General features: G+C 42.3%; 3 protein-coding genes across 7 annotated transcripts in view; 2 read left to right on the forward strand and 1 right to left on the reverse strand.

The window, feature by feature from the left end:
• Positions 1–529: 529 nt before the first annotated feature.
• si:dkey-28a3.2 (uncharacterized) lies at positions 530–12,463 on the forward strand. Of its 4 annotated transcripts, none has more exons than XM_056368807.1 (8): positions 540–649; positions 736–849; positions 2,009–5,500; positions 6,735–7,460; positions 8,861–8,910; positions 8,997–9,058; positions 9,146–9,504; positions 10,106–12,463. In XM_056368807.1, exons 3-7 carry the CDS (start codon positions 2,192–2,194, stop codon positions 9,472–9,474), a joined length of 4,476 nt encoding a protein of 1,491 aa, XP_056224782.1. In that variant the 5' UTR covers positions 540–649; positions 736–849; positions 2,009–2,191; the 3' UTR covers positions 9,475–9,504; positions 10,106–12,463. The 4 variants fall into 4 exon arrangements, with proteins under 4 accessions (XP_056224780.1, XP_056224782.1, XP_056224779.1 ...); XM_056368804.1 differs by having other exon boundaries at positions 9,146–9,463; XM_056368806.1 differs by having other exon boundaries at positions 9,149–9,463.
• Positions 12,464–13,544: 1,081 nt separating this feature from the next.
• ecsit (ECSIT signaling integrator) lies at positions 13,545–18,294 on the reverse strand. The gene is made up of 8 exons (XM_056368808.1): positions 18,178–18,294; positions 17,582–17,745; positions 16,486–16,891; positions 16,154–16,377; positions 15,739–15,796; positions 15,372–15,520; positions 14,111–14,216; positions 13,545–14,014 (listed from the first exon to the last, which is right to left on the reverse strand). The coding sequence occupies exons 2-8, from the start codon at positions 17,723–17,725 to the stop codon at positions 13,740–13,742; spliced, it is 1,362 nt and encodes a 453-aa protein (XP_056224783.1). The 5' UTR covers positions 17,726–17,745; positions 18,178–18,294; the 3' UTR covers positions 13,545–13,739.
• A 1,274-nt stretch (positions 18,295–19,568) lies between these two features.
• The window catches only part of eml3 (EMAP like 3), a 55,569-nt gene continuing 47,266 nt past the window's right edge, over positions 19,569–27,871 (forward strand). Inside the window, exon 1 of one of the 2 annotated variants that reach the window (XM_056369291.1) lies at positions 19,569–19,741. In XM_056369291.1, coding sequence (XP_056225266.1) covers positions 19,717–19,741 — 25 coding nt within the window. In that variant the 5' untranslated portion in view covers positions 19,569–19,716. The remainder of the gene's footprint in view (positions 19,742–27,871) is intronic. The other variant, XM_056369292.1, reaches the window with a different exon arrangement.

Below are 27,871 nucleotides of genomic sequence, written 5' to 3' on the forward strand. Positions count from 1 at the left end.
CTTTTTTTAATTATTTCTCTTTCATTATCTTTGATGCTTTAGCCCTGTGTTCTCCCATGTACACTGCTCTGTATTTTGGAAAATTTAATAAACAAATTGTTCAAAAAAAAAAAAAAGGAAAAAAATTACCCTGCAGCTTCTGCACAAAACCCAATATCAATTGAGGTCATGTGTAGAAAAAGCCAATAAATCAATGGACCTTTGTCCAGCTGCTCCAAGCTGGAGAGGACTGTAGCTACATCCTCTGTCACTGGATTTTCTTTTGATCAATAATTGAATTAGTCTCTTCTCCCAATATCCACGCTTCACCAAACAGAAAAATGACAAATGAGGTTTAATTAGGAGCTGTCAGTCACATGGACACATCAGCTCATTATCAAGTCATTGTCATGGGTTATAGGGTCTAAAAAGGAAAGGGTGGGGGCGTTGTACTGTACTGTGTATGGTTTCTGTGTCCACACACACACACACACACACACACACAAGCAGAGCGAGCATCCAGGTCCCACATCCTGGTACTTTTTCGCGTTGTCAAGGCAGCCTCAGCACGGCAGGCAGGCGGAAAGTAGCTGCAGTGTCCTGGCAAAAAAAATATCTGTCCAAAAAACGTTCACTAAACTGTCCCGGGAAAGTTAGGTGTAACTGGAAGGTAACGGATATGCATGTTTTTCTTCCACATATTTCCTCTCGTCCCGCTTGGACACAGTAAAGCGCGGGTTTCCTCTCGTCTTTTAGACAGGCGGCAGACTCAGACAGGCGCCAGTCCGTGTGGACAACAGCAGGAAGAGCTTGTCCATTGTGCCGCTGACAGAGACACGGCGCTTTAGGCTCCATTCACGCTCTAATGTGGTAATTTTTGCACCGAGTTTTTTGTGTGTGTTGTTCGTTGTGTTTCGGCCGAATCGTTTCGTCGCTTCTCTGATCAAACAGAGTGAGAATAAAGAATAAAAATGGCTCTCGACAGATATAATTTGTGATAGAAAGGGACAGGTTTAAAGAGACAGTGTCGCTCCGCTTCCTTCCTGCTTCCTGAAGCTTCTACATTTCCCATACGCGACGTGTCTGTGTCAGCACACACTGCGGAATCAAAATGCTTCATATTTATATTTTAATAATGTTACATTAACATATATCACCAACTATAAGATGTAGTTTGTCTCAAGACGGAATCGCACTGTGTGTGTGCGTGTGTGTGTGTGTGTGTTGTGATAGAGCAGTGGGCGTTTTGGTCCCTGTGCATTGTCTTGATTTGCATTTAATCTAATTTAAAGAAGCTTCAGTGGAAATGGAAAGTGTGTTTAGGAAATTTAATCCAGGAAAAAGTTACCAAAACAACGTGTGAAATGTCCCAGATCATGTACATATATGTGAATTCATGTTTCACATGTGCTGAAATGTGAATTTATCACGGATCTGAAATGTGATTCACATGTGATATACATACATATAAGATATCTTACATCTCCAACGTGAGGTATCTTAAATGTGTGACTTTATGGTGTCAGTGTATAACACGAGAAAAGCTTTGATCACATCTGAAATACTAATTACATGTTGAATTTTATGTTTTTTTTTTTTTTTACATTTTACATGTTAAACATTTGAAAATAACTTGTGCCTTTATCATGTAAATTTCACATGTGAGAACTAATGTGTGTTACTAAATCTGTTTTAAAAATCACATCAGCAGGTAATGAAGGATCAGCTTTACCCTCATTGGCTGATGATGTGTCTCAAACTGGAGCAACCTCAAAAATGAACAGATAGTTGAATGAACTCCTCCCTGACAGTGACAAAAGACCTGAACATTTTAATCTTTCTAAAGGTAGAATGTATGATGAGTTTTATTGGACTGTGTGAGGTTGTACCAAATACAGTGGCACCTGAGTGTTTAAAACAATTTAACTTAAATGTATTCATTGTTGCCTTAAATCACTGAGAAGTTGTCTCATGAAAGCAGGTTTATTACAAAGTAAGATCCAACTAAGACTTGTTTTCTGTTCCTCAGGACACCTGCACACCAATGTGATGTCAGAGATTTGGCAGCTGCTCAGTGGAGCGAAAGCACCTACTGCAGCGTCATATAGGAGGACGGCATGTAAGTTAATGGCAGTGAGGAATCTAGACTGAAGGGCTGAGCCAACCAGTACTGTTAGATGAGAACTGATGAGCTGTCCAAGCTGGCAATAGCATGCCAACTGCAAAAGGTAAAGGTGGGTCAGCGTCCCACCGCTACCGACCTGCCTCAGAGTACGATGATAACACCCTCGCCCAAAAGAGAGAATACTGGAGGACCAAGAAACGAGAGCAGAGGGCCCGACTGTCAGAGCGGAGGGGAAAGCCAACAAAAGACAGTCGAGGGGAAAAGCTCTTACATCTAACTGCCCCTGCAGCGGTGAATTCCAGAGTATCTGGTTCCTTTGCTACTGCCTCTCTTCCTATGCAGAGTAATCATGAGACATACAAAACAGTCAAGGTCTCTCCTGCATCAAAGAGTGGAAATACAGCGGGGGACAGTTCACTCGAAGCCTCCGAAAGCCAAAAGGAGAAGTGGTTCCAGACAATGAAACTCAACAAGGTCTCGCCTCCGTTTCCAGCATCATGTTCCATCTCAGCAAAAGCTGCCGGGGGCAACAAAGCCACGGTGAAATGCCGAACAGCAGGGGGTGCTGTGAACAGAGCTGTTACCTCACCCACACCCAGTGGAACCCAGCTGAACACCAGTCCCTCAGTGCCTCCAGTCAGAGTGACCAGAATTACCAATGGCAGCTCTGCCAAAACAGCACCTCAGCCATGTGTGTCTATGCAGGGCACATCAGTCCCCAAAATGCAACAAAAGGCACAAGTTGCATTACGCATTCAGCCCAAACTTTTACCCACCAATGTGACCACAGGAGGGGTTCTTGTGTCTTCTCCGTGTGGTCCCGTTTCTATTAAAACAGAGGGCAAAACAGCGAACACAACACCTCAACGTGGAACAAAGAGTGCCTTGGTCACCGCACAGAGGGCTAAAGGTGTTGGCAGCTCCCAACCTTCCATGGAGTCCGAGGAGGAGAGAGCGGCCAAGCGCAGGGAGCATTGGAGGATCAAAAAGCGAGAACAGAGAGCAAAGCTGGCAGCTCGGATAGCCAAAGCCAGAGAGAGGACACAGGGCGCGGAGACGATGGTCCAGAGGCAAACAGCACAAAAACCAGCACTCGTGGGTGGTACGGTCCTTCAGCATCTTCATTCTCAGTCGTTTTTGAAAGGAGCGGGACAGAGGCAGTGTCCTGCTCGGCTCAAAACTTCAGTTACATCTGCCAAGAGGGAAAATAATAAGCTGCAAAGTGGGGCAGCAGGTTTAGCTTCAGTTAACCTCCAAGTGAATCAAATAAAAGTACAAAATCCACATGAGAACAGCATGACACAGACAGAGACTGCATCCAAAATTATTCCTGTGAAAAAGACAGGGGAGTCACAGAGAAAGCTTCCAAGTTATGTACATCTTTCAAACTTTACTAGAGGGATCGCACGATGTAAGACACCTAGACAGAGGTTCATTGAAGCCCAGAAGAATTTCATGAATCAAAGAAGCATAAGATGTAAATCGCCGCTGCTCACTTCAGTTTTTGGTACCAGAAATATCCCCAGAATCGACCCCAACGACACACCGGAGCAGATAATAGCCAAACGGCGAGAGTACTGGCGGATTAAAAAGCGTGAACAGCGAGCAAAGCTGTCGATGGAGGTGAAGGCTCGGCTGAAGGAGAAGGACTCTCTGATGCGAAGGGTGAAACGCTACCAGAGAATCCTAGAGGAGATGAGAAGGGCCAGAGCGCTGGCACAGGCAGCAGGAAGCACGCTTACCCACGCCTCTGAGACCATTGGAGGGTTCATCAAAGAGGACGGGACAGTGACCATCAATATTCCCCAGGGTCCAACAGGTCCCAACACAGCAGCACATAAAAGTGAAGACGAACTTCACGTAGGATCCAGTAACACCTCGATTATACAACCTCAACATCAGCCCAATACAAAACGGAGCGGTATCACTCCCATTAGGATAAACCAGCCCCCCACTGCGCTCCGCTCAGCTCAGGTGAAAGTGTCTTTTCCTCTTTCCGGACAGCTAGTCAACAAGTCTGCAAGACTTCTGTCAGTCAGACCAAGGACTCATCTCGAAAGCACAACTGCTCCGAACTCACACTCAACATCACCAGTTGGTCAGCTCACGCTCACTCATCCTCAAACCCGTCAAAACGCCGTCTCTGGAGGATCAGCAGCGGGGTCAAACCTCGGCAGCTGTGTCATGAAAATGGCCGTTTCAAGCAGTGCACCGTCACTGTCAGCACTCTCTCTGGATCCAGAGCTGACAGAGGAGGAGAGGATGGCGAAGAAGAGGGAGTACTGGAGGATAAAGAAACGTGAGCAGCGAGCAGCTCGTGCGGCGCGACTGAAGCAGGGTTTCATGCAAGCGAGGGCCAACGCAGCCTTACAGAGGAGGAGGGCCCAGAGGCAAGTCGCAGTAACCACTGTACCACCGAGCAGGATTCTTACCAACCATACAGGAAGTGCACCACCTCTCCCCAGTGACAGCGTGCCTGTTACACCAAATGCAAATGAGATAAAACAAGAGATTGAGTCTGTGCCAGCAGTTGACCTAAATTCTCAACCAGAACAAGCCGTCTGTCCAGATATCAAACCCCCAACCTCCCCACCTCCAACTCCAGCGCCCCAGCCAGAGTCTGACCCAGCTCTGAGCGCAGACAGCCAAGCTACCACTCTGCTGGCCGTGGCCTCCATGAAGAAACTCCTGGAAGAATCACTCAGCACGGTGAGGGAGTGTAAGAGTGAGCAGCCTTGCGTTAAAATGGAGACAACGGAAGAATCTTCAGAGCAGGAGATAAAGCCAAATTTACCTCAGCTTTTCTTTGAAAAGGACGAGGTGGTTCCGATTGCTGCTGACCTGACGCTGCAGATAAAAAGCTGGCAGCCAGATGATGATGTCTCGGCACACGAAGGTTCACCGAGCCCTGATCTCAAAGATTCGTCACAAACTAGTGAGACACTTTCACCTCTTCCTACCTCCAGTGAGGTAGTCCTGCATCCCACCTGTGAGCACTCATCCCAAACCCCTTCCAACGTCATAGTCAGCCCCTCCATCGAAGCCTCAGACAGTCCATCCTCACCACGCAGAACCCAGAGGCTTCGCACCAAAAAAGTCGGCCATCAAAACTGCTGCTCCCCAGAGCCACCAAAGCTACATCACCTACCCATCGATCAACTACAACCGCAGCAACAACATGTTGAACCACAGGTGCAAGAGCAATGCCATAACAGGAACTTGCCATCAGCACAAAGATATCGCAGTGTGGGGACTGAGCAGAGCGGCTGGACCAGCCTGCAGAGGAAGAGGGAGTACTGGAAGCTGATGAAGCGACAGCAGAGGGCCCGGTTAAAGGCCAGGCAGAGAGCGAGGCAGGGAGAATGCAGCAGTCACCTGTCCCCAACAAACATCCAGGTGAATTGACACAAGGGAATAATGTTCATTCTGTAGATCTTGAGTTGTGGTGAAAGCTTTTAAAACTGTTTGTCTATGGAAGTTACTTTTGATATTGGTTTTGTTGTCGACCCTTTTCATATTCTTAGTGTGAAAGAGGAAAAAGGGAACAAGGTGATGTCCACTTTTCTCATCATTCACTTTGCAACAACGTTCTCAACCCTTAAAACACGTAACGCTACGTACAGTACAGCATGAACATGTTAAAAAACCACCAAGTTCCGTTTGATGGCAACAATGATTAGCTCTCAAGAGACTTTAGCAATGGGTCACTGGCTGAGACTCATAGCACTGAACCAAAAAGTACTGCACCGATTTGCACCAAACTTGCTGGAAGGGTGGGACATGGGCCAGTGACGAACCCATTACATTTTGGTGCAGATCCAGTCAAAAGGGAGGATTTTATCACCTCCTTTTAGAATGCAAGACAGGACATTTATTATAATGTCATCAGTTTCTCAGGAAATAGTTTTTGGATCTTGATGTAAAAAAAACAGACATATTTATGGTGTTGAAATCTGAGTTGGTGCAGATCCAGATGATAATGAAAATGTGGTGGAAGAAAATTCTGCATTACACACAGTACTTACAGTGTAAGTACTTATATTTGTACTTGCACTGCACATGGCTGCAGCAGGAGCCATTCAACTAATGCGACTAATAAAATTGCACAACAACAGCGGTTGCCACATAGCAATGAGACAGTTCATACAGCTGTAGAGCTCTATGAACTCTATAATGCTGAAATGTCATAAAATATAATAAAACCACACAACTGTGTTTTTAAGATTAAAGTTATAATGGAGAACAGAAGACATGGTCTACTGAGTATCACTCTAGTTGTTGATACACTCCATGTACTGAGGTATTTAGATATTTTTTCCTCCAAACTTAGTGACCAGAGTGAACAAGAGTGAAAACCTTTCCCTTCTTACTCATTATAAACCCTGATTATACTGAATTCAGTTTATTTAAACCAAGAACTGAAGTTATCTAGAGACAGACCTTTGCATCCTGTTTCGGTGGAGCTACAGATATTAGTGTCTACACTGTGAAACCTGGACAGTTTATGTCAATTTGTTTGTAAGGCTTAGCACATTTCAGGGCTTATAGACTTGTTCAGTGGCCCTGGCATAACAGCAAGAATAGAGGGGAGCGTGACCTTTCATTGCCATGTTGTGTTGTTGTCTTTCAGGCTCCAGGTCTTGTTATCATCAACACTGTTAAAGGTGTAAATCCTCAAACAAAACCAGCTCTCCAACCCAAGCCATCGATTGCCTCTCTAGCCGCAGTCACCAGTATCCCCACCGTCCTGGTCGTCAGCCCTGCAACATGTAATGCTGAACAGTCGCCAGACACACTCCAGGTCAACCTGCCCATCACCAGTGTTTCCTGTTCACCCAGAAGTGAGCAGAACATGAACGCCGTTCCTTCACAGATCATGTCCGACTGTCTAGGAGCTCCAGAGAATCAGCACCAAGCAGTGCCAGTTTCACAGAAGTGGATGTTCAGCAGCACAGATGTAGACTCATCCGCCTGCCTTCCTACTCTGAGGCCCCCGGACAACCCGCTGTCCAGCATCAACCTGCAACCCATCGAACCCCCCGGTCAAACTCCAAACTCCAGCCTCAGTCCAATGAAAATCCCCAGTTCTCAACTTCACAGCCCGACACATGTGATACAATCACAACCTCCCGCTAAGCTGGCTCCTGTGAGCACCCTGGTTCCACCAAAGCCCATCCCCGGCGAGTCCGAGGAGGACTTTCTGAGGAGGAAGCGTGAGTACTGGAGGATAAAGAAGAAGGAGCAGAGAGCCAGGAAGGCCATTCGTGACAAGGGAATCCCCCCGAGGAGAGCTGCCAACAACTGGAGGCCAATCCTACCTGCACATGACCTGCCGACACAGGTGCAAGCTGCACAGGTAAACAAACTTATTTCATTGATCATATGTTCATTCTGAATGATGAAGAACACAGATTACTCATAATTAAACACCTCACAGGTCGCGTTCTTACTGAAAACTGGTGATGGTACGACACAGTCCAGCATGATGTCTCTCTGTCTGTCCTCACAACACACAAATAAACTTTAAAACTGAGTTATAAATCCAAAACAAACCTTAGCTTTATTTACTCTGTATATTATTATTGTTATTTACCAAATTAACCAAATACTGACAGACCTGCTTCCATGAATGGATTACAGCAATATACTGCAATATGGTTGAAATGGAACATGCATGTGATTGGAGAGAATGTGTGGACATTCTGATTAGACAAACTGATTAGATTTTGGAAGTCAAAGGTCGAAGGTCAAGGTCATGGTGACCTCAAAAACCTTGATTTTGGCCTTTTGAACACAATATCTCCGTAAGGCCTCCAGGGAATTTCTTCAAATTTAGTACAAACGTTCACTTGGACTCATGGATGAGCTCATTAGATTTTGGTGGCCAAAGGTCAAAGGTCAAGGTCAGTGTGATCTCACAAAACACTTTTTATCCATTACTCAAGACTTCACACATTTATGATATTTCACACAATTGGTTCATATTTTTATGACTCCGGATAAACATGGATGTGACCGGAAACTCGTCTGAGTGGAGGAGGGAGAAAACCACGAGGAGGTGATTCTAGTTTTTAAAACATAAACATTTTTATTATCCAAGACCACAATGACCCATACTTCTATAACATCTGTAATATGGATACTGCCATTTAGTAATGTGTTGATATGAAGGCTATTTTTTTTTTTTTTATGCCTCTCTGCGACAGTCAGAGCCAGAGGTATTATTGTTTTCAGGTTGTCTGTCCCAATACTCATGAATGTGATATCTCAGTAACCTTGATGGAACTCAAATTTGGCACAAACATTCACTTGGACTCAAGGATGAACTGATTAGATTTTGGGGGTCAAAGGTCACTGTGACCTCACAAAACATGTTTTTGGTCATAACTCACAAATTCATTCACTAATTATGAAACAATTTAAGTGAAATGTCTAATAGGATAAAATGAAGTGATGATATTTAATATCCAAAAGGACAAAGGCAACTTCGTTGTGACATCATAATGTTCTGCAGAAACTCCTCTGGTCATTATTCAACACTGTAACTCAGGAAGGAGAGACCGTGACCATATTTCCTGATACCTGGCTGATTGGTGGAGGAAGCATCTTAATTTATTGAAAAAAAAAGAAAAAAAAAAGAGCCATGTAAATTACATTTACTCTATTGCCATGCAGTAAAAAGAAAAAACAGAATTGGGAATCATTAAGTTCAGTATGAATGTGTTTGTTGAATCTTTTCTTGTCTCATACCTGCAGGACTCGGGTCAGTGGGTGAGCTCCTCTGATGAGTCAGAGCATCTAATGAGGTGGGAGAGGTGTTTTGTTCCCTCTGGCATCACTGCTCCAGGCTCTGTGCAGGATAATGACTGTAACTGTTCTCCTTCTCTCATAGCACCTCAGTGGACACAGATCAGGCATCGTTTCCATACTCAAGCTACACAGTGCCGCTAGAAGGTGGAGTATTAGCTCTGTCACTTTGAAATGAAAAGAATGCACTTTACAATTTGCAGAAAACTAACTGTCCTTTCCCCGTCTGCACAGAAGAGTCGGAGCTCCTGTTCTCTGACTATGAGAACAACAGCGGTGAGGAAGGTTCTGTCTCAGACGCCGTGTGGAGGAACTGCTACCTCATGGACTACGACCCACTCAACCAGCTGCTGGTGTGCATGGTTTGTGGGGAGCTGCAGTACTCCCACACCCTGGAGGGAGTGAGTGCCCACATCGACGAGGCCCACCCGGACACCCTGACCCTGGAACCCGGGGAGAGGCAGAGAATCCTGGAGGCCTGGGACGAGCAGGTGTCCCAGAGGGAGCGCTTCTTCACCAGCCAGCTCCAGCAGCACAGCGGGTCCCTGGCAGGTACATTATGACCTGAGAGAGAAGACGAGGTGGCTGTTCAGGTATCGTTTATATTAGAAAAAGAAATAAGAAATAATCCTCTTCTGAAATTGAAAGCTGTTTTCATAAAGGATGGGTACATTGTTGTTTGTGGTGTTATTGCTGGTGAAACCAGTAGGTCATGGTGGCTAATAGTTAAAGGTCTCATATAGTCTAAAGGTCTCTGTCCATGTGTAGTGTGATTATAGATCAGGTCTAGGTTCTATATTAATACTGTGAAAGTATCAAAGCCTCAGTCCACAGAGAAATGCACACAGCCTGTATTCAGAAACTGAGTACTAGAGCTCCAGAGAGAAGCCTGAGAGAGGAGATGTAAAACTACAAATATATCTTCTTATGGATCAACACTTCAAATATAACACAGGAGAAGAAGAAAATATGGAGCTTAAAACCCTCCGAATAAGAGCTTTTGAACTGCAGGAAAGAATGATCATTCCCTCTCAGTCTGCCTCACTCTGAGAGACCTGATGAGTATTTTATGAGCAAAAGACAGATATTAGAATAAAAATCCTGTTATCCTGTGTCAACTGTATAGGAGCATCATCACAATGTTCGCTCCATGCATTTGTTTCATTTACCAAACGTGTCTGACTTGTTTTGCAGAAGCACACAGGAACTGATCAGCGGAGAACACGACTGCAGGAGTCGCCTGAAGACCATGGACCAGGAGAAAAAACCCACACTTTTTATTTATTCTACTTTATTTTTAATCCATGTTTTTACCTTCATAGAAAGTCACCTGGACAGAGAACGCTGCAGCTTTACCTCATTTCCTACCAGGACTGTAATGTGGGTTCTTGAAAGTCAGTAAGGACATTTTTTTTATACTAAAGCTGCCACAAATGAGATTCTGTGACACTATTTAAAATATTTAGACCAACATTCTGGGAAACACAGTCTCTGTGCTAAGCTAGGCTAAATTCATCCTGACCTATCTCTGTAATGGACACACAGATATCTTCGATTCTTGTTCTGCTTGCTAAATTCTTATTATCATAAATCATATTATACCTTTGAATTTCAAACCTCAACAACTATAAACATCCAGTGTTTCCCTCAGACTTGAATCTGACAGAAAACTATGAAACAGCATTTTGGCCAAAACCCCTTCATTTAAACAGACAGTGGCCACTGAGGCCAGAATAATAGACATTTCCCTTCATTTTTCAAAACTCTTTTAAGACATCATTTAGTGACAGAGCGAGTAGACTTGATCCACAAGCAGGAGAGAGCACAGTCCAGCTGAGGTGCGCTGTGATTTTACTTTGATAAAACCATTGAAAAGTTTATTGGCGACATGCTAAAACATTATGTTTTTACAGTGGGTTGCATCGACAAGTTTATTTTGGGTAAATTTGTTTTAAAAAAACTCCCAATATTTCAGATCTTTTTACGATGCCGATTACGTTAAATTTTAGTCTAGACGGGCAGAAAACTGAGACTTTCTTAAACAATGATGCAGATACTAGCGTTCACTTCATGATTGGGTCTTATCAGTTATGACATATCTTTCCCTGATTCGTCACGGTCTATATCACTATCACGTGACCCTTTTCCGTGACTACCATGACCACCTTGTTCTTATTTGCTGTTGCTGTTCTTCATTCATAGTATTTTCTGCAACAAAGCAACCAATCCGCTTCAGTGGAAGTCAAAAGGTCATGTGATGTGTGTTTTCAGGTGTGTCACAGTTGTTAAACTGCAGTGTAGCAGGGAGTCGTAAAGTCAGCACACTGAGTGAATAACGTCCGTCAGCTACACGGCACCATCTACCTAAAGTTTGCTAACATCGCTAACAGTAGCCACCACAAGCTACTGGTCAACCCAGACCACGTAAGGCTGTAGCAGTGAAACCCCTGAGTTTACTGATTCAAGCAAAGGTTTGTTTTATTGTTTATGACTTTTTATTTGTAACAGGAAGATGGTGTTTTTTTTTTTTTTCTTCAGAGTTTGGGGTTTAGCGCCCTCTACAGTCAGAGAGACCCAACTACCCGTTCAGTGATGAGCAAACTACATGATATAAAACATTGTTCAACAGAGAAATAACTTGGATGAAAAGAAATAAAAACACAGTGTCAGGTTTTGAAGGATGTGTTTCAGTCAGAATCATATCAGACGTCTTTACAATAAATTATACAGTTAATTCAGATTTAACCCCCAGTGTAATCAGCTATGAGAACGACAGCACAAGAATCAAACTCTTCATACTGAGGCATATTTGTAAGAGCTGAGAGCTGCTGTCAGTTTTGTATAAAGTTTGTCCTGGTCTGGATTCAGACTTGCATTCAGGTCTGAGACTGTTCCAGACCCTTGTTAGATACGTGGGCATCTGAAACTGGTCCACGTTTTTCTACGTGATACTGTCCTGCGCTGTTCAAACCCTGAGCTTTACATACGTGTTCCTTTTGGACGACTTTTTGTATTGACAACTTTTTACAGAAACTTTCTCACCTGTGTAAAAACCTCCTGCGGTTCATATCAGCCTGTAAAGTCTTCTCACTGTAAATACACAAAATACTAAAGTGGTTATGAGATGCCAAAATTTTCTTTGATTGTTTTTGATCAACTTTATTTATTATTTATTGAACCTCCTCTTGTATAACTGATGCATTACTCATATCCATAGGTAGTTCGATGTTAGAGAAGTGTCTCGTTTGTGAGTATTGAGGATCCAGAGGTTTTCCTGCATGAGTAGTAAATGGATGAACAGTTGTATATCACAGATGAGCTCTGGATGCATCCCCATGACTTTCTTTTTGTATAATTGTTCTTAAGAGTAAAACTTATTTTCTGTTTGAGCACAGAGCTGTGGAGGTCAAACTGCCTGCGCAGTCACGACACTGTAAATAGCTGGAAGTGACCAAGCTAATTTACCTTCTGAGAATGTAACTCTGACTTGTTTACCAGTTCAAAGGGAATGTTCAAATGCCTTTTAAGTAATAAACCTTTTCTACCTTTGGGCTTCTTCTTTCACATCTTTATTATCTCATCAGCTTCCTGTCTGCTCTGTGTCAGTGTCAGATGAACCTGTGCAGAGGCATGAAAATTAAAAGTGGTGGTCGTTACAGACTTTTACTGGTGACAGGATTTTCTGTTTTAAGTAAAAACCATTTGTTTTTATATTTACCTGAAGCATCTCAGTGTAAAAACAGGTTATTTCACTGAGTCTTGTTAAATCAACACAACTCTTCAAACTCAACTCATCTCCATTTGCCAATAAAACTTAAAAGGAAGCTGAATGTTGAGTGGATACACAATGAACTAAGACCAGACTGGTTTATTTTTGCTAATTTAAATGACCCTCCTAATATTTATTCTTGTAACATTACAACTTTATTCTCATCATATTATATTTTTTGTAAAATTACAACTTTACTCTCATATTATTACTTTTTTCTTGAAACATTATGATTTTATTCTCAAAACAGAGCATCAAAACATCAAAATAGAAAATAGGAGTGGGCCCAGGCAGCTACTTTGTGGTACTCCCCAGCATCCATCTTTGTTTTCTGAAAGGCCTCCATTAAAATACACCCATGACCAACATATTCATACTAGGGATGGGTACGAGTACTGCAGTACTCAAGTACTCGAGTAGCGTTTCACTACTTGCTCACCTGCACACGTATTGTTTTTAGCTACATTAGTTCAACTCAGTGCACCATGGCAACCGTGACTAGCACAAATGATGTCGGGAAATACTTTGATTAAAAGATACTACACTGACGTGCAGTTCAAGATATGTGGCGTTAAACTTGCATATTATGTCAATTGCACAAAAACACACTAACCCAATGTAAAAAAAAAAAGAAATATATATATATATTGCAAGTAATCGAGTACTCCTTCATAAGGTAATGAGAGCGTACTCATTGTGTTACTTATGGATGGAATTTTATTTCCCTTTTTGCTGGGGACCCTCAGGAACCCACTCAAGGACCCCTGGGGGTCTCCGGACTTTTCTTTGAGAACCACTTCCTTCGATCATTTAAACTGTAGACCTGATGTACAACCTCTACACAGTTAAATGAGAAAGCACAGCTTAGTTTTCATGTCATTTATTTGACTCCTGAACTTTATCAACATTAGTAAGAGTCCTCAGGTTCTGCTGAGTCGGTGTGTTGCCTAGTTCAATTAACCTCAGAATAGTTAACCTAACTAACTAGCCTGGACATTTACCTCTAAGACAGTATGTCATGATTTCTTTGCCAGTCTTTAACCACAGTCTGAATGTTCACTACTTCATCCTCTGGCTCCTCCTCAGCTCCTCCTCCTCAGATTCTTCCTCAGGCTGCCCCTCCTGGGTCTGGGTCTCTGGTTCAGGCCTGTGGGTGTGGCCCGACTCTACATCAGCCGGCCCCTGCAGCTCTCGGGGCCCAGTGTCCAGACGAAACAGAGTGGGGACCCGACCCAGGACGGGGTTGTTCTGCTGGAGGCCGGAGATCCACTGGTTGAGGGTGGCCTGGTCGCCCTGACTGGTCATACACATGCCAAAGACCGGACCCTCGTCCACTGGACACAGGAGACACACAACAGCTGCGTCACACACTGAACATGATGGTTTCTGTTACACAAGAGCAAGAAAAAGGAAGGCTGTTAACATCTTACAGTCTTCTACATCGAAGCTCTCATCGTCTCCAAGGTCACGGTCCAGATCCAGGTCCAGCTGCAGAGGATAGTCAAGACATCTCTCTGGATCATAGGGCTCCTCAACCTGCGTGGAGACACACATACAGCTCAGTAAGAGACAAATGTGATGCAGAGAGATTTCAGTGCAACTATGAACACAGAGGGGTTATACCTGCTGCATTTCTTTTAGTGTTGTAATGTTACGCAAAATTCACATTTGGGTTTTTAGTTCAGGGTCGGTATGTTTTTGATACAGTAAGGAAACAAGGCATCACAAACATGACATTTCTTTTTAACTTAATGAATTCAACTTGTAAACATAAAGGTGTAATTGCAAACATGTAACCCAGAGACGAACTGCCCATAATTTAAAATTAGATGACTTTCTTGAACACAACAAATGCACATAAAGGCACATTTCTTTAAAAAAAAACAAAAAAACACACACACCTATGTCATCTAGCTATTATTGATGTTGCTGCAATCCACTAACCAGACTTAAGGTGCTTCAGAAGGTTATCAAATAAATAAGAAATAAACAATATAATAAAGTAAAGATCCGTTAAAGTGCGGCATGTAGAAAATGATTGATACATTTTTAGCAGAGAGAATGATGTATCCACATCGTCTTTATTCTGATAGCCACAGTGAGAGAGAGACAGGAAATTCAGGGACAGAGAGAGAGAGAAAGAGAGAGAGAGAGATAGAGAGAGAAAGGGGATGACATGTAGCCGCTGTGGTCAGGACTAAGCCTTTATGGTACACACTCTACCAGGCGCGCAGTATGAGGAAACATGTGCTCACTGTATCTGTCTGACTTTATTCACCAACGTGTCGTAGACTGACCATCAGAACACAAAACGTTCTGCATGTAACCTGCACGGTCAAATCTGAATTATATTCATTTGTATCACAACACGAACCGAACTGGACTTCCTGTACCGCACGGCACGAATACCTGAACCATTACACCGCTAATTTCTTCTGATTAAAATATAAGAAATCATGAGGTTTAATGATTTCAATCCCTGCCAGCCAGCAGGTTCATTCCTGTTGTGTTGGTTTATTATGACATCCAGACTGTCAGGGTCAGACAGAAGCAGGATGTCGATGTTGTTACAGTACCTTATTTGATCTATTTAAAATCAGTGACTGATTTAACACTGATTTCACATTGAGATCGACAATATCTCTTAACTGTAATGAACTTAAAAAATGGTTAATAACAGAGTTCTCCCACCTTCTCCTCGGGCGGTGTGGGGTCGGCTCTGAGGACGTAGTAGTACACACACGTCCTCCTCAGCCACAGAGGGAAGGGACCCTCCACAAACACCGGCCTGCTCGGGTTGTGCTTGGCCAGCAGCTCCATCTGGTCGGGGCTCTGGATCCCTGGTGTCAGCGCAGGAAGGAGAGGAGACACAGACACTGAGATTTTAGTCTGGGAAATGATCCCTCCAGTGCACTGATACTAAAATAATAACTATAATAACTATAGCTTTCAGGGTTAAGATGAAGAAAAGGCAGCTTCCTGCTTTGTGACTGTTGGTTCTCTGGTTTAAAATCATCCACTACTGTTAAGTTGTAAAGCACATGAATCGTTTCCATACCTACTATATGTGGAAGTTTTATCTCTTGGCCGCTCTCTGTGACATCTGTACAGGGCAGCTGGTGGGAGGAGCAGATGAAGAGATTGATTGATAAAAGCTGACACATCCTCATCCTCATCCTCATGTCCACAACACAGCACAACAGTTCCTCAAAGGTTCTGCTCCTCACTGTGTGAGAAATTTTGGTGTGAAAGTTTGTCATAACTGCTATGTGAAGTGTTGAGTTATGGCTAAAAAGTGTTTTGTGAGATCAGCGTGACCTTTGACCTTCGACCACCAAAATATAATCAGTTTATCTGTAATTGTTTCCCCCTGTTTTCAGTCTTTAAGCTAAGCTAGGCTAACCACATCCTGACCGCAACTTCATATGTCACACACAAACAATCCAAGTCCAACACAAAGCCCACAGCTGTACCTGGTAGATGGTGACTTTTGCGTCCAGGTCGTTAGCGATGCGTCTGAGGCTGAAGCGAGCCAGGTCCACCGGGTCCTCCGGCAGCTGCTGGGGGACCGGGAAGGGGTTTATGTGCTTGAACTTGGGGAACCAGTACATGATGCGCTGGTACTTCCTCATGGGGTGGCTCTTCTCTCCAAAGATCTGGACCAGCAGGACTTTGGTCGTCACGTTGGGCATGATACCTGAAAGATGATCATTTAAAATGAAGACAGACAGACACATCTAGAAAAGGATGGATCCAGATCCCTGCCTCTCCCGGTCTGGAGTGACCCTCTCTAACAGACACCCACCGTAGTTCTCCATCTGCTCCAGTAGCTGCACTCCACACTCCTGCTGTCGGGGATAGTGGTTGAACATTCGCTGGATGAAGTTTCTGGGCACAAACACTTCTTTGGGGAAAACGTCCAGAAGCTTGTTGTAGACGGCGAGGTCTCTCTCCACGCCGAACTCCGGCATCTTCTTCAGAGCGGCGTAGATAAACTCCACGTGACCCCGCCGCCTGATGTCTCTCTTGGTGAAGACATCCACCACCTTATTGAACGTGGCTTTGGTTCTGGCCTCCTGGGCCACCCGCTCAAACAGGTCATCGTGGGTGATCAGAGACTTGTCCCTCTTCTTGTTGTTCTCATGATCAAACTCTGCAGGTATGTGCTCACTCTTGGCACAAGCTGGGCTGGTGTGGAAAAGCCTCAACACCTGCAGGTGAATTATACGTGCATGAAACAGTAATACCCAACACAACATACATGATATGTCTACTTTTGTAATTTCAAGCTGGTCACTGTATGTTTTTAACAAACGTTTAGAGGAAAGATGTGCATTTGTTGGGGACTATTTTCAGTGGTGGATTAATCCACATATGGTCATCTAATGAGTACCTGGGCAGCAGGAGGGTGCATGTGGGATTGAGTTATAATAAAAAACAATATTTTTTGGCACAGAGGAATAAGATGTATCAGCCTATGGATGGACAGACGGACAGACAGACACACACACACACACACACACACACACACAATACTTGAGAGTAGGATCCATTCATTGTTGGTGTGGCTCTGCACATGTGAGTTTCCTGGCTTGGATTCGTTTAGTAAATCCTGCTTAGTGGACTTAATGTGTCCTGCTCCTGAAGACTAGACTCCCATGATTCACAAAAGCTACCAGTCACTTTTATGAGATGTGCTGCCTTTGCTAATAATGCTAGCATCACTACGTGACCAATATTTTGAGCAGAGTCACCATGTAGACCTGTATGTTGTGCCTCCATTCAGCAACCTGCCAGCCTCTCATCCAGCTCCATATTATTGCTATGTTTACCTCATGCTAATAATGCTAGCTTCACTAAATGACCAATATTTTGCGCAGAGTCTGGTTCGCTATGTTTACCTGGTGCTGGGCGTTATGCAGCACGCTGGGCTGACTGGAGGAGGAGGCTGTCTGAAGCAGAGCACCACACCGGGCAGCAGACCGGGCTGAACGGCCCACCAGGCTGACACACTGCAGCTGGAGCAGGCAGCGGGAACACTTCATGGCCGAACCATCACACTGACCTTCAGCGAACAGAACAGCGCAGTGTTCAGACATAGTGAATTACAATCTTAAACCTGACAATTGTAGACAGACTCAATCGTGCCGGGTGTTGTCTGTTGTGGAAGATGACTGTACACTGTGATGATGGCTGAAGAACAGTTTAATGGTGTTTAACTTATTGAATTTGTGCAACCGGAACTGAAGAGTGGCTCTGGTTTGTTCATAAAACTTCTTCATTCAGCCTCTACCACCAAGCAATATTTACCACAAGATACGGAAACATTAAACGGCTACATTTGTGTATGAAGTTTCGCATATGTCATATAAGAGGGGCTGTACTAAGACAAAGTGTCAAACAAATTATTATTAAGAACTGTTATTGTGTAACACAGGACATATGAACAGCATGTAATGTACTAACATAGCTATACAATCTTTTGATCAGTACCCACCTTTTAAGACGACGAGGGTCGGAGAAACTAGTCTCCTTCACAGTTCACTCTCTGTGGGCGCTTCCATGTTGAAAAACCGTGTCAGAACCGAACATCCTGGTCCTGCACACATTCGCTTCCCCCAAACAACAGAAACATGAGCGCAAACTTTCGTTCCACAAACCGCTGTTCTGTACATTTTGTTGAATTCTTTTCTACATTCATCTAAAATTGATAAATCATGTTTTTGAAATAGATAGTAAGTGCCATGAAGTTACCTCGTGTTGTGGATGCCAAAACATTTTTAAATTGATGGATTTAAACTAAATTGTGAGGAGTGGAAGATAAATAAAACCCTTAATTCAACCCAAAAAAAAAAAGAAAAATGAGGGAATGAGGGAAATCTAATTTATTTGACTTGTAAGTCTACAGTAATTCAGTAAGACTACTAAACAGCTTTATACCTTTCTCTTTTCAAAACGCTGGTTTTGTCCTAAATTGTGTAATACTGTTTGGAGGCTTTATAATGATACCAACAGTCGAGTGCCTGGTAAGACTCCCTTTTACCAGTTATAAATAAAAGTAACTCGTTAATAAATGCTGATGTGTTTTACACTTTACAATAAGATTCCTTTTATAAATGTTTGTAACTGATAAATAAATGGTTGTAAAAAATGAGATGAAGAAACATGAAGATGGATGGAGGGAGAATCACAGAGATGTGAACAGTGGGACAAACAATGGGTGAGCAGTTCACCAAGAAAAGGAAGGTTACCACCTGTGTTCTTACCTGGAATGCTAAAGTCCTTAAGAAGAGAGCAACCAGCAAAAAGCATCTCCATATTATGTATGCATGTATTTATATGTTATAATAATAATAATAATAATAATAACAACAACAACTACTAATATTATTATTATTATTATTATTATTATTACTGAGAAAGACCCAACATTTCATCTGAGCGCGTGCAGTACACGACCGTGCCGCGTGATGGTGACAGAGGCCTTCTGAACAAACTCACTCATGGTGTGAATGTGACAGCCGCTGGGATGGAGCCTGAAAACGTTGCGGAGAAACTTTCCTCTGGTTCACTACATGTAGATACTGAGTCACAGTGAGCGGACACAGTAACTGTCGGAGAGAGCTCACAGACTCCTGACGTTCATAATATATCTCTGCATGGTGTTTTCCCGCGAATAGTATCAAGCTAGGCACAATGAGGTATCTGACTTCCGGATGACACTCAACTAGCGTGTTTGTTTTTTTATTTCGTTATATTATCAAACTTTATTCTCGTAATTATATTAATTCCACTCTGTATTTTGGTTTGCACGTGATTGAGGAATGTGTTTTTAATGTTTTTCATTATTTAATACACAACAGCACTTTATTTACAGGAAATCTGTCCACGTTTCCGGTATTTATGTCGTTAAAACTGGCAGTTTGACAGTTGGAGTTCCCAGTGTGTGACTTGTGACACTCCTCTCAGCATGGAAAACACACCTCAACTCAGACTTCACATCTAGACTAACTTCACACAACTTAAACTGCGGATTATGAATTCCTCTACAAACAGCCTGGGTGAGTAAAGAGACAGAAAACGCCTTTTGCGCACGTCTTTGTGATTTTTCTTTCTGAGCATGATGGAAACTTGTTGACTGTTCGTATGTGCAGGGAAAACTTTGCCAAACTACGTTCAATAATTGTCAGTAATTGTCCTTCTGCTGTTCGGCGAACGTGTCAGTGTGTGAGACAACACCACACACATCGTTTTACAACAATGTGACAAGTTCCTGCTCGTTCGTCTGTAGCATCTGTAATAAAGTCATGAAGCAGCTTTTAATTTATTAAATAAAGTTGTTCCAGTTGTTCCGCGATGTTTGCTGCCGCATTCCGTGGTGTATTCTGGAGGAGGCGGAGGAGGACTGTGGGGATAACAGGCGGGCTCCTCCGAGATGTTGACAGTGTTACTGTGGTGGTCTACTCCGAATTAAAGAATGACTCTTGCTCAGTTTGTGTTACGGTTTATACACATGTACAGTCTGGCAACGCCCTGTAAAAGTCTTATTGTTCAAACAGTGATGGAGGTGCTCGTTGCAAGCTGTGTTGCAAACTGACAGCGGCTCTTGTGTAAAGTGTGTAGGTGTAGAACTTGTCGCATATCCTGAAGTGTTGGTAAACAGCTGCTGTGGGTAAAAACTCTGCTGCTAACTAGTTACTGTTAGCACGCTGTGGTTTAGCTTTGTGTTCAAACAGCTGTCTTTATGTTGGCACGAGCGGGCGGGACTGTGGCGGGAGTGTCTCTTCATTTGTCACGTTCGCTTTTGTTAAAATGAACATGTTTGTTAATGGAGTTTTGAATTGCTACCAGATGCACCATGCCTTTATGTTTTGAGGAGACAACCAGCAGAGCTCTCAAAAGATTAAATGAAAGTCTGTCAAGTTCAAAAACACAATATAGAATAATATTTTGATTGATTGATTGATTGATTGATTGATTGATTGATTGATTGACATTATTGTCCACCTCCGTGGAAATTTGTCTTCGGCCTCCCTCAAAGAAAGTACAATAAAAATACATAAAATCCACATGACAATAACACCATTTTTAAAGTTTATTTATTTTATAGGGACTACGCAATTTAACATACAGTAGTTTCAAAACAGGGCATGAAACTGATGTGATGCATAGAGTTTATAGCTGTTGCTACTTCTCCACTCCTGTCCCCACTTGAGCTTTTACATGTATAATGTAATTAAAAGAGTCAATAGCAAAAACAATGCAACACAGATAACACAATTGATAATATCCTACTATTAGCAGGTACAGACTAAAGAGAGACAACAACAGCACAACAAGAAGACAAATAGTCAAACAAAATAATTAACAATAGATACAGTTGCATAGAAATTAGTACAGCTCTGGTTACTAATCTAATCTAAATGAACTCTAATCTAAATTAAAAAACAAAAGGTACAACATACAATCATGCAAATGAGCAGGTAGCAGTAGATAGGTTAAATAAATACCAGAGAGCCAATCTTATGAAATAACAAGTAACAAGTGTTCCCTGGTGCAGTTATGTTGTGTTCAGTGCCTGTATAACATAGGAAATAAAATACTTCTTATATATGTTGTAATTTTATCTTTTAATAGACAGGCAGTTGACTCTTATATTTAACAGAAAACTGAGTTTTCAAACCGACTTTGTACAGAGCTCCACCTGCTCTGCCTCCACAATGCTGACTGTCTAACAGCAGTTATTACACTGTAGCACAATGCTGCTTTTGTTGCACATCTGTAAGACCCGCTGTCCCTCCTTATGTGCTGATGTTGTGTTTACTTGTCTTGTAAAATGGTGGGGCGGCGAGGCGCTCGGGAACAGTAAATATCACATGGGGACACTCGCCAGCATCTGTGGGCAGAGGTTTCTGTGGCTCGGTGCAGAGCACAGTGTAGAGGCTGCTGCTTGTCTAAGTGAAGGTCTATGTCTTTAATAGTAATCATCCTCTCCTCATTTTTAATTACTGTGAAAATGTCTTATCTCTTAAACTGCAGCCTTGTTTCACTGCTCCTGCGTGTGTCTCACTGTCAGATGACTGTATTGCAACATATCATGCTCATATCATGATGGTACGTGATACACAAACACCAATCTCTCCACCCATATCGGCCGAAATATGATGCACAGTTTAGTTGTGAGTCTTTGTACAAAATGCAGGTCAGGCAGTTGCACATATCTCGAGGCAAGGACATGCTCTGTAACTGAAGCAGTTAGGTTCTGGGTGATGTGGCTCAATATGATAATACTAATGAGAATGTTATTTCAATAGCAATATATGAAGTATCACAATGTGGTAAATGTATGGAAAATTATATATAAAATAGTTAAATTGTTGTGTATTCTAGTAGACTGTGTTCCATTTATAAATATAAACTAATAAACCTTTTTAAAACTACAGTTTGAATCAATGATCTGGACGACAGCAGAATTATGGTGAACAATAACAGAACATCATCCTACATCTCAATATGTTTGCCCAAAAGTCTATATATGATAATAGTGAACTAACACTCTTTCCTTCATATACATACAAGCATACACAAATAAACAACTCCTTTGTTTAACAGCCTGGTTCCCTGTAATTATTGCAAACAAACAGGAAACTCAAACGCATCACTTCCTGTGAACCAGAGAGTTTTCCCAGAAAAGAACCATAGATACCAGACATTGAAGCTGTGTCCCAGCTTCATGCTAATATTTATACTGTACATGACATGAGAGTAGTGCATTCACACCCACATCATCTGAAAACATGACGCGTTTTTTTAAGATGCCAGCAGAAGGAAATCTATTGCTTTAAAAAATGTGACGTTGATGGACACTTGTTGTGCAGTGCAAAACAGAAATGGAGCTCACAGGCAGAGCAGGGGTGTCTCTCTCTATCTTCAAGAATCTGTTGAAGACTGCACCTCATCTCCTAAAACCCTAACATGTCTAACTAACTCGTACTATGAACTTTACCTGCTCTTCTCTACCTGATCTCCTTCTCTTAATCAATAAGTGTAGCACCTCGGTGCACTACTTACACCCAGGTCTCCTACTGCACTAAAGGTTGACTGATGTCCCTCACTGTAAGTCTCTTTGATAAATGTGTCTGACAGATGAGTAAATGTAAATATCATATTGCATGAAATTATGCAGTACACCATATGTACTAAATGTCAGTTATGCTGCATCTTCCACTGTGGCTTTTCTTCATTCACCACCATCTGCAATTTGTCAGAATGTTTTGCAGCTGTGAGGAGCTTCTTTATTTCCTTTGTGCATTGCATTGTGGGACAACAATGTCCATCAATTGTCTAAAATAACACTGCAACAGGAAATCAACTTACTGTACATGATATACAGCGTTACTTCTGCAAATAACTTATTATTAATTCAGTATTTATTCCAGCATTCTTTGCGCAACAACCTCTAACAACATGACCTGTGTTCAGTTTGTTCATCTCTTGCCTGTAAATAATATCTACATGTGTAATTTTGCTTGTATCTGTAACTGGACTTATCCTTTAACGTTTTCTGGTTACGGTGTAAAATTAGCACAGTGTGGATTTGGGACACAGTGCAGCTTGTGCAGAGATCAGCAGGAAGTTGCATCAGCAGATGGCAGCTATTTCAGTGTTTTTCCCAGAATGTTGTAATACTGCTTCTTTTCTGAGGAGCCTGAGATGCTGTTTTTCTACAGTCACTTTCTGTCAGCCCGTCTCTCAGGGCTGAATATTCACTATTAAAAACTCTCAGGCAGTAAAAGCTCCAGCTCAAACCTGTGGTCAGATTTGCAGTTTTGTTCTCTCCAGATGGTTCCTTATTGAAATATAAGATTTCAATTTTAGAGCGTTCTACTTATTTGGAGTTTTATTTAGTCAAATTCTTGTGCAGCATTTTCATTCAATATTTGAGAACTTGGAATAAAACTGTCAAAAAATTAGAAATACCTCTCCACTGCCACCAGACATAAATCTGAGGGAACAAAAACAACTCATTGTGCAGCTCAGTCCCCAAAGATAAATGAGCTCTGGTTATTAAATCAGTAACTGTAAACCTCGTGGAGCTGCAGAGATTTACTGTATGTTCCATAAGCAGTCGGGACTGGCTCACTGTGTTGTTATCTGTATGCAAAGCAAGTACTTGCATAATGTTTACGTCTGCTCGAGCCAGATACGACCGTCCCCTTCTCCCCTGGCTTTTTGATAGTTATTTTTAGACTCTTTTATCCTCTGAGGCAATTGTGCATTTAACAGGCACAACAGACGGGCTGATTTTAAATCTCTGTCTGCTGAAGAATCTAAATTTAAGACGCTCGGCTGCTGTTGGTTAGAAACTTGTTTACTGCAGCCAAAAAATGCTTTTGGCGAGAAATGAGAGTCGACTCTTCAGGGTTTACATACCACGGAAATCAAAGTCTGTTACTTAAAGGACCAGTCGCGGTTCAGCAGGGCCGGATTATGATTTTTAGAGGCCCCGGGGCCAAACTTCTTCGTTGAGACCCCTGTCACCCTCTGCCTGATTTTATCTGATTGTTTGATTAAACACAGTTTTATTTCACCGTATCAAGTGAAATAAATCTCTAAAACCAGCTTTTGATTGGAAGCTGCAACTTCTATAACTTGAGAGCCAAACTTCTAAAAGAGAGAAATAAATAAAAAACAAAACAAAAATTCAGGTTGCTGCAGCAGAGACAGAGATACTCTCAGATTCAGACACACAGCAATGGATCCTGGGTAAACTAGTGCTCAATATTACTGAATAGAGACATCACGAGAACCAATGGTTCAACTACTGCTTGCACACTGACTATATGGAGGTGTGTGTGAGTGCATGCACTCGTGCACTTGTGCATGTGTTTTAGCACACTGTGTGTGCAGCAGCCTCTGTTGTTGGTGTTTTTTTCCACATGAATTTCATAGCCGTCGTGGCCCCTCCCTTTTGGCCACAATGCCCTGAAAAAATTGTACGCTCTACGTCCACCACGGCCTTTGTGCCCATGCTACTGTCAAAATGTCGAAGTTGCTTTAAAAGCGTCACTGCAGCGGTCCCCACAGCTTGGATTGGTTGTACTGCTAACTAACTGACATGAAATATATTTACATATTCATAGTTTCTGGTAAATTGATACTGTACATGATTAATGGACTGCATCTTAAAGCATGTCTTTTTTAAGTGAATAATTTATGATTTTCATGTCGTTGTTGTTATTTTCTTTTTTTTTTTTTTTCTTATCTGAAAGTCGAGTTATTTAATTGTAGACATCAAATCATTCAATGGCCTTCGTGCCCTAAAAAGTTTAGTGTCACACATGTACTGCCCCCCTGAATCTTTCCAGACATTTATCTGAACAGCTGTTTGTGAGAATGCAAATGTCGGAATCAGTTGAAGCGGACATTAAAGGGACTTTACTCTGCCAGCTCCCTGGTATAAAGTCTGTTTAATGTCAGACGTGAATAGATCATTGTCCGCAGGATTCACAGGGAGTCAGTGGGAGCGTGTTGATGATGTTTCTGGCGTCACCCCTCGCCTAAACTAATTTAGTATTTCCAGTGGGTGAGAAGGCATCTCACGCACACAATCTCCAGTTGTGTGAAAGGGCAGCTCTGGACCTGTGTGTGTCTGCTGTTTGCCACTGACCCGTGTCTTGTACAGTGGGTTTAACAGCTTTTCTGCAACAGCTGGAACCAGGTTGATGTAGAGCTGAGCTGAGCTGTGGGCCAGGTTCTCACATTACACTGGAGTCTTTTCATCCACCGTCCTCATTTGATATTAAATGTTAACTGCTCCTTCTCACGGAGCAGAGGAAGAGAAAGTGTTTCTCAGAGATGATGCTGCTCTCTCTCGTTTCACTTCTCACATGGGACCTCAGACTCCGGTGCAGGGGCGTACAGGATGTCGAGCAGTGGCGAGGCGTCAAAATCAAAGAGGAGCGCTAAGAGCTGTGAGCGGTTTGCTTTGGGAGAAACGGCATCCGTAGGTGGTTGAGGTCATTATGCAGCACCCTAGGGTGAGAGCTTCAGAGAATGAGTGGGTGAACACAGAGTACGCAGCGTGTAATTGTCAGATACGTTTGCTGTTTGAAGGCTGACACTGATATTTAAACACACGTTACAAACAAATATAGAAATTATCTGTTATTTTGGTTCTTTGGTACTTTTATAAAACACGTGGAGTGGAGGCAGTAACCCAGATTACCAACTGTAAATAAAAAACTGAAATGGGAACTCGTGCCAGGCTAATTATATGTGCTGCTTCCACTCCTGGCTGCACTCAAGCCGGATCAAAAGGGAAGTTTTTGTAAACCCGTACATCAACCAGTTTGACAAGTAAGACAGTGTGGATGTGAAACGAGACTCAACAAAAGACTTGCATCAGTCCAAGAGAGCGTGGCTGTGCAGCTGTCAGCCAGCCAACCTCCCACAAGACCTGGAATGACCCCGAGCCTTTTCACAAACCTGAAAATCAAATAGAGGATTTGTATTCCACCAAATTCTTTCAGATCATTGGATGCTTGTGGTTTTTCATATGAATACCATCAAACTCTCCGAGGCCCCACACTCACTTATGATTCACCAACTAAATATGTTTTTTTGTTGAATTGATCTGATTCATTTTCCTTCATAACCTGGACCATAAATTAATAATTTGTGACAGGATTATTGGTGTTTGATGAGCCCCCGTAAAATATGTTGAATAAACTGGTTGAGTTTACTGCTGTCGGGGCTGGATTAACCCGTTAGGGGGCAAAAATGACCTCTGGGACCCTACTGATACTTATGCACCATTTATAAAATAATAAAACGATATGACAATCGGCATTAGACATAGAACTAATGTTGTTTTTGATTACATTAAAGGTGCTATATGCAAGTTTTCTCTGCCCTGAATGTTGCTCGCTTGCCAAGAGCTTCAGCCATTGTTGGTGTTTATAAGACGAGGTTAGGATATGTTGGTTAGTGCTATGTCTTCATCCTCTCGTAGTGACCTGAGGGCAGACTGGATGCTACTGTGACTCAGTATCACAAAGTTGTATTCAGTCTGGGTTTCGAACTTCAGTATTTTTATGGACTGACTGAATTGGTTTTTACACTATAGAGGATCAATGACTAAATGAGTAAATGAGTAAATCTCATCAGCATCAGTGAGCCAATCAGCATGCAGCATGCTTGGACCAAGATCTAATAATGCTGGTGATTGGCAGTTTATTTACACAAACACGTAAAACTGAATAAAACTAACATTTGTACTGTAATATGTTGTAATTTTCTTTTTGTTAAAATGGATTTGATAAAGTTGGTATTGAAAGAAGCATTGAGAAGAATCAGAATCAAAGTCAAAGTCACTGAAGCTAGCTTGTTAGCATGCTAACTTCAGCAGAAGAAAACTGATAGAAATAGATGCAAAACAAGAGCTAACAATGGCTGTTCTCTCCACCTCTGGAGACAGCTGTTGGTGAGTAGAGGAATGATGTTTGATGTTGAACTCTCATTTCTTCTGGACTAGCTGCTAGATAATGTAGAAATAGCTAAAAGTTGCATATAGCTCCTTTTTAAACAAATTTAGAATTTTAGTTCATTTAAATCATATAGAAGAAAAATGTTGAAGCTTGAAGTCACACTTCAGCTCAGGGCACCTCTGTAAGAAGAGGCCTGTAGATTAGGTACTAATGCAGGCGTTGCTTGGTCTTGGGTGCATACAGTGTTAACAAACACACTTTTAAAGATGCTAAAATATGTGGCTGTTAGTTTGTGGGTGTAACCACAAACTAATTGGCGAAACTGAATGCACAATGAACCTGGATCACTTCCCCTCAGGGTCCTGGACTCCGGTTGGTAATCCAGTCTCTCCCGATCTAACAGTCTTTAACAATAAACATTAAGTGTGTGAGGAAGATGAAATAAGAGTCTCTTGTCTGCTGTGTTTGATATGCATGCATCATTTCCTGTCAGTTCTTCTGCATGCTGGCACTTTTTGGGCAGGAATGTCAGATGCTGCACGCCTTCAGTGGAAACTCGCACACAGAAAGATCACTCACAGGCCAAAAGGTGTGACATAATGTGCAATTATGCAATTGTGAAATACCATGTGAACACAGTAGCTCTATGATCTAATGAAATTTAAATATTAACCTTAATACCTATTGCAGTTCCTGTGAAAT

Source organism: Seriola aureovittata, chromosome 23 (assembly GCF_021018895.1).
Source record: "Seriola aureovittata isolate HTS-2021-v1 ecotype China chromosome 23, ASM2101889v1, whole genome shotgun sequence".
NCBI classification, from domain to species: domain Eukaryota; kingdom Metazoa; phylum Chordata; class Actinopteri; order Carangiformes; family Carangidae; genus Seriola; species Seriola aureovittata.

What these genes read in the sequence shown, in the direction of transcription:
- si:dkey-28a3.2 (XM_056368805.1), top strand. Translation starts at nt 2,192, where the DNA reads ATGCCAACTGCAAAAGGTAAAGGTGGGTCAGCGTCCCACCGCTACCGA. An exon ending in CACAGGTGCAAGCTGCACAG is followed by an intron (nt 7,461 to 8,860) that starts GTAAACAAACTT and finishes TCATACCTGCAG; the next exon opens with GACTCGGGTCAGTGGGTGAG. An exon ending in CTACACAGTGCCGCTAGAAG is followed by an intron (nt 9,059 to 9,145) that starts GTGGAGTATTAG and finishes CCGTCTGCACAG; the next exon opens with AAGAGTCGGAGCTCCTGTTC.
- ecsit (XM_056368808.1), bottom strand. Translation starts at nt 17,725, where the DNA reads ATGAAGTGTTCCCGCTGCCTGCTCCAGCTGCAGTGTGTCAGCCTGGTG. An exon ending in TGCATAACGCCCAGCACCAG is followed by an intron (nt 16,892 to 17,581) that starts GTAAACATAGCG and finishes ATTCACCTGCAG; the next exon opens with GTGTTGAGGCTTTTCCACAC. An exon ending in AAAACTTCCACATATAGTAG is followed by an intron (nt 15,521 to 15,738) that starts GTATGGAAACGA and finishes CGCTGACACCAG; the next exon opens with GGATCCAGAGCCCCGACCAG.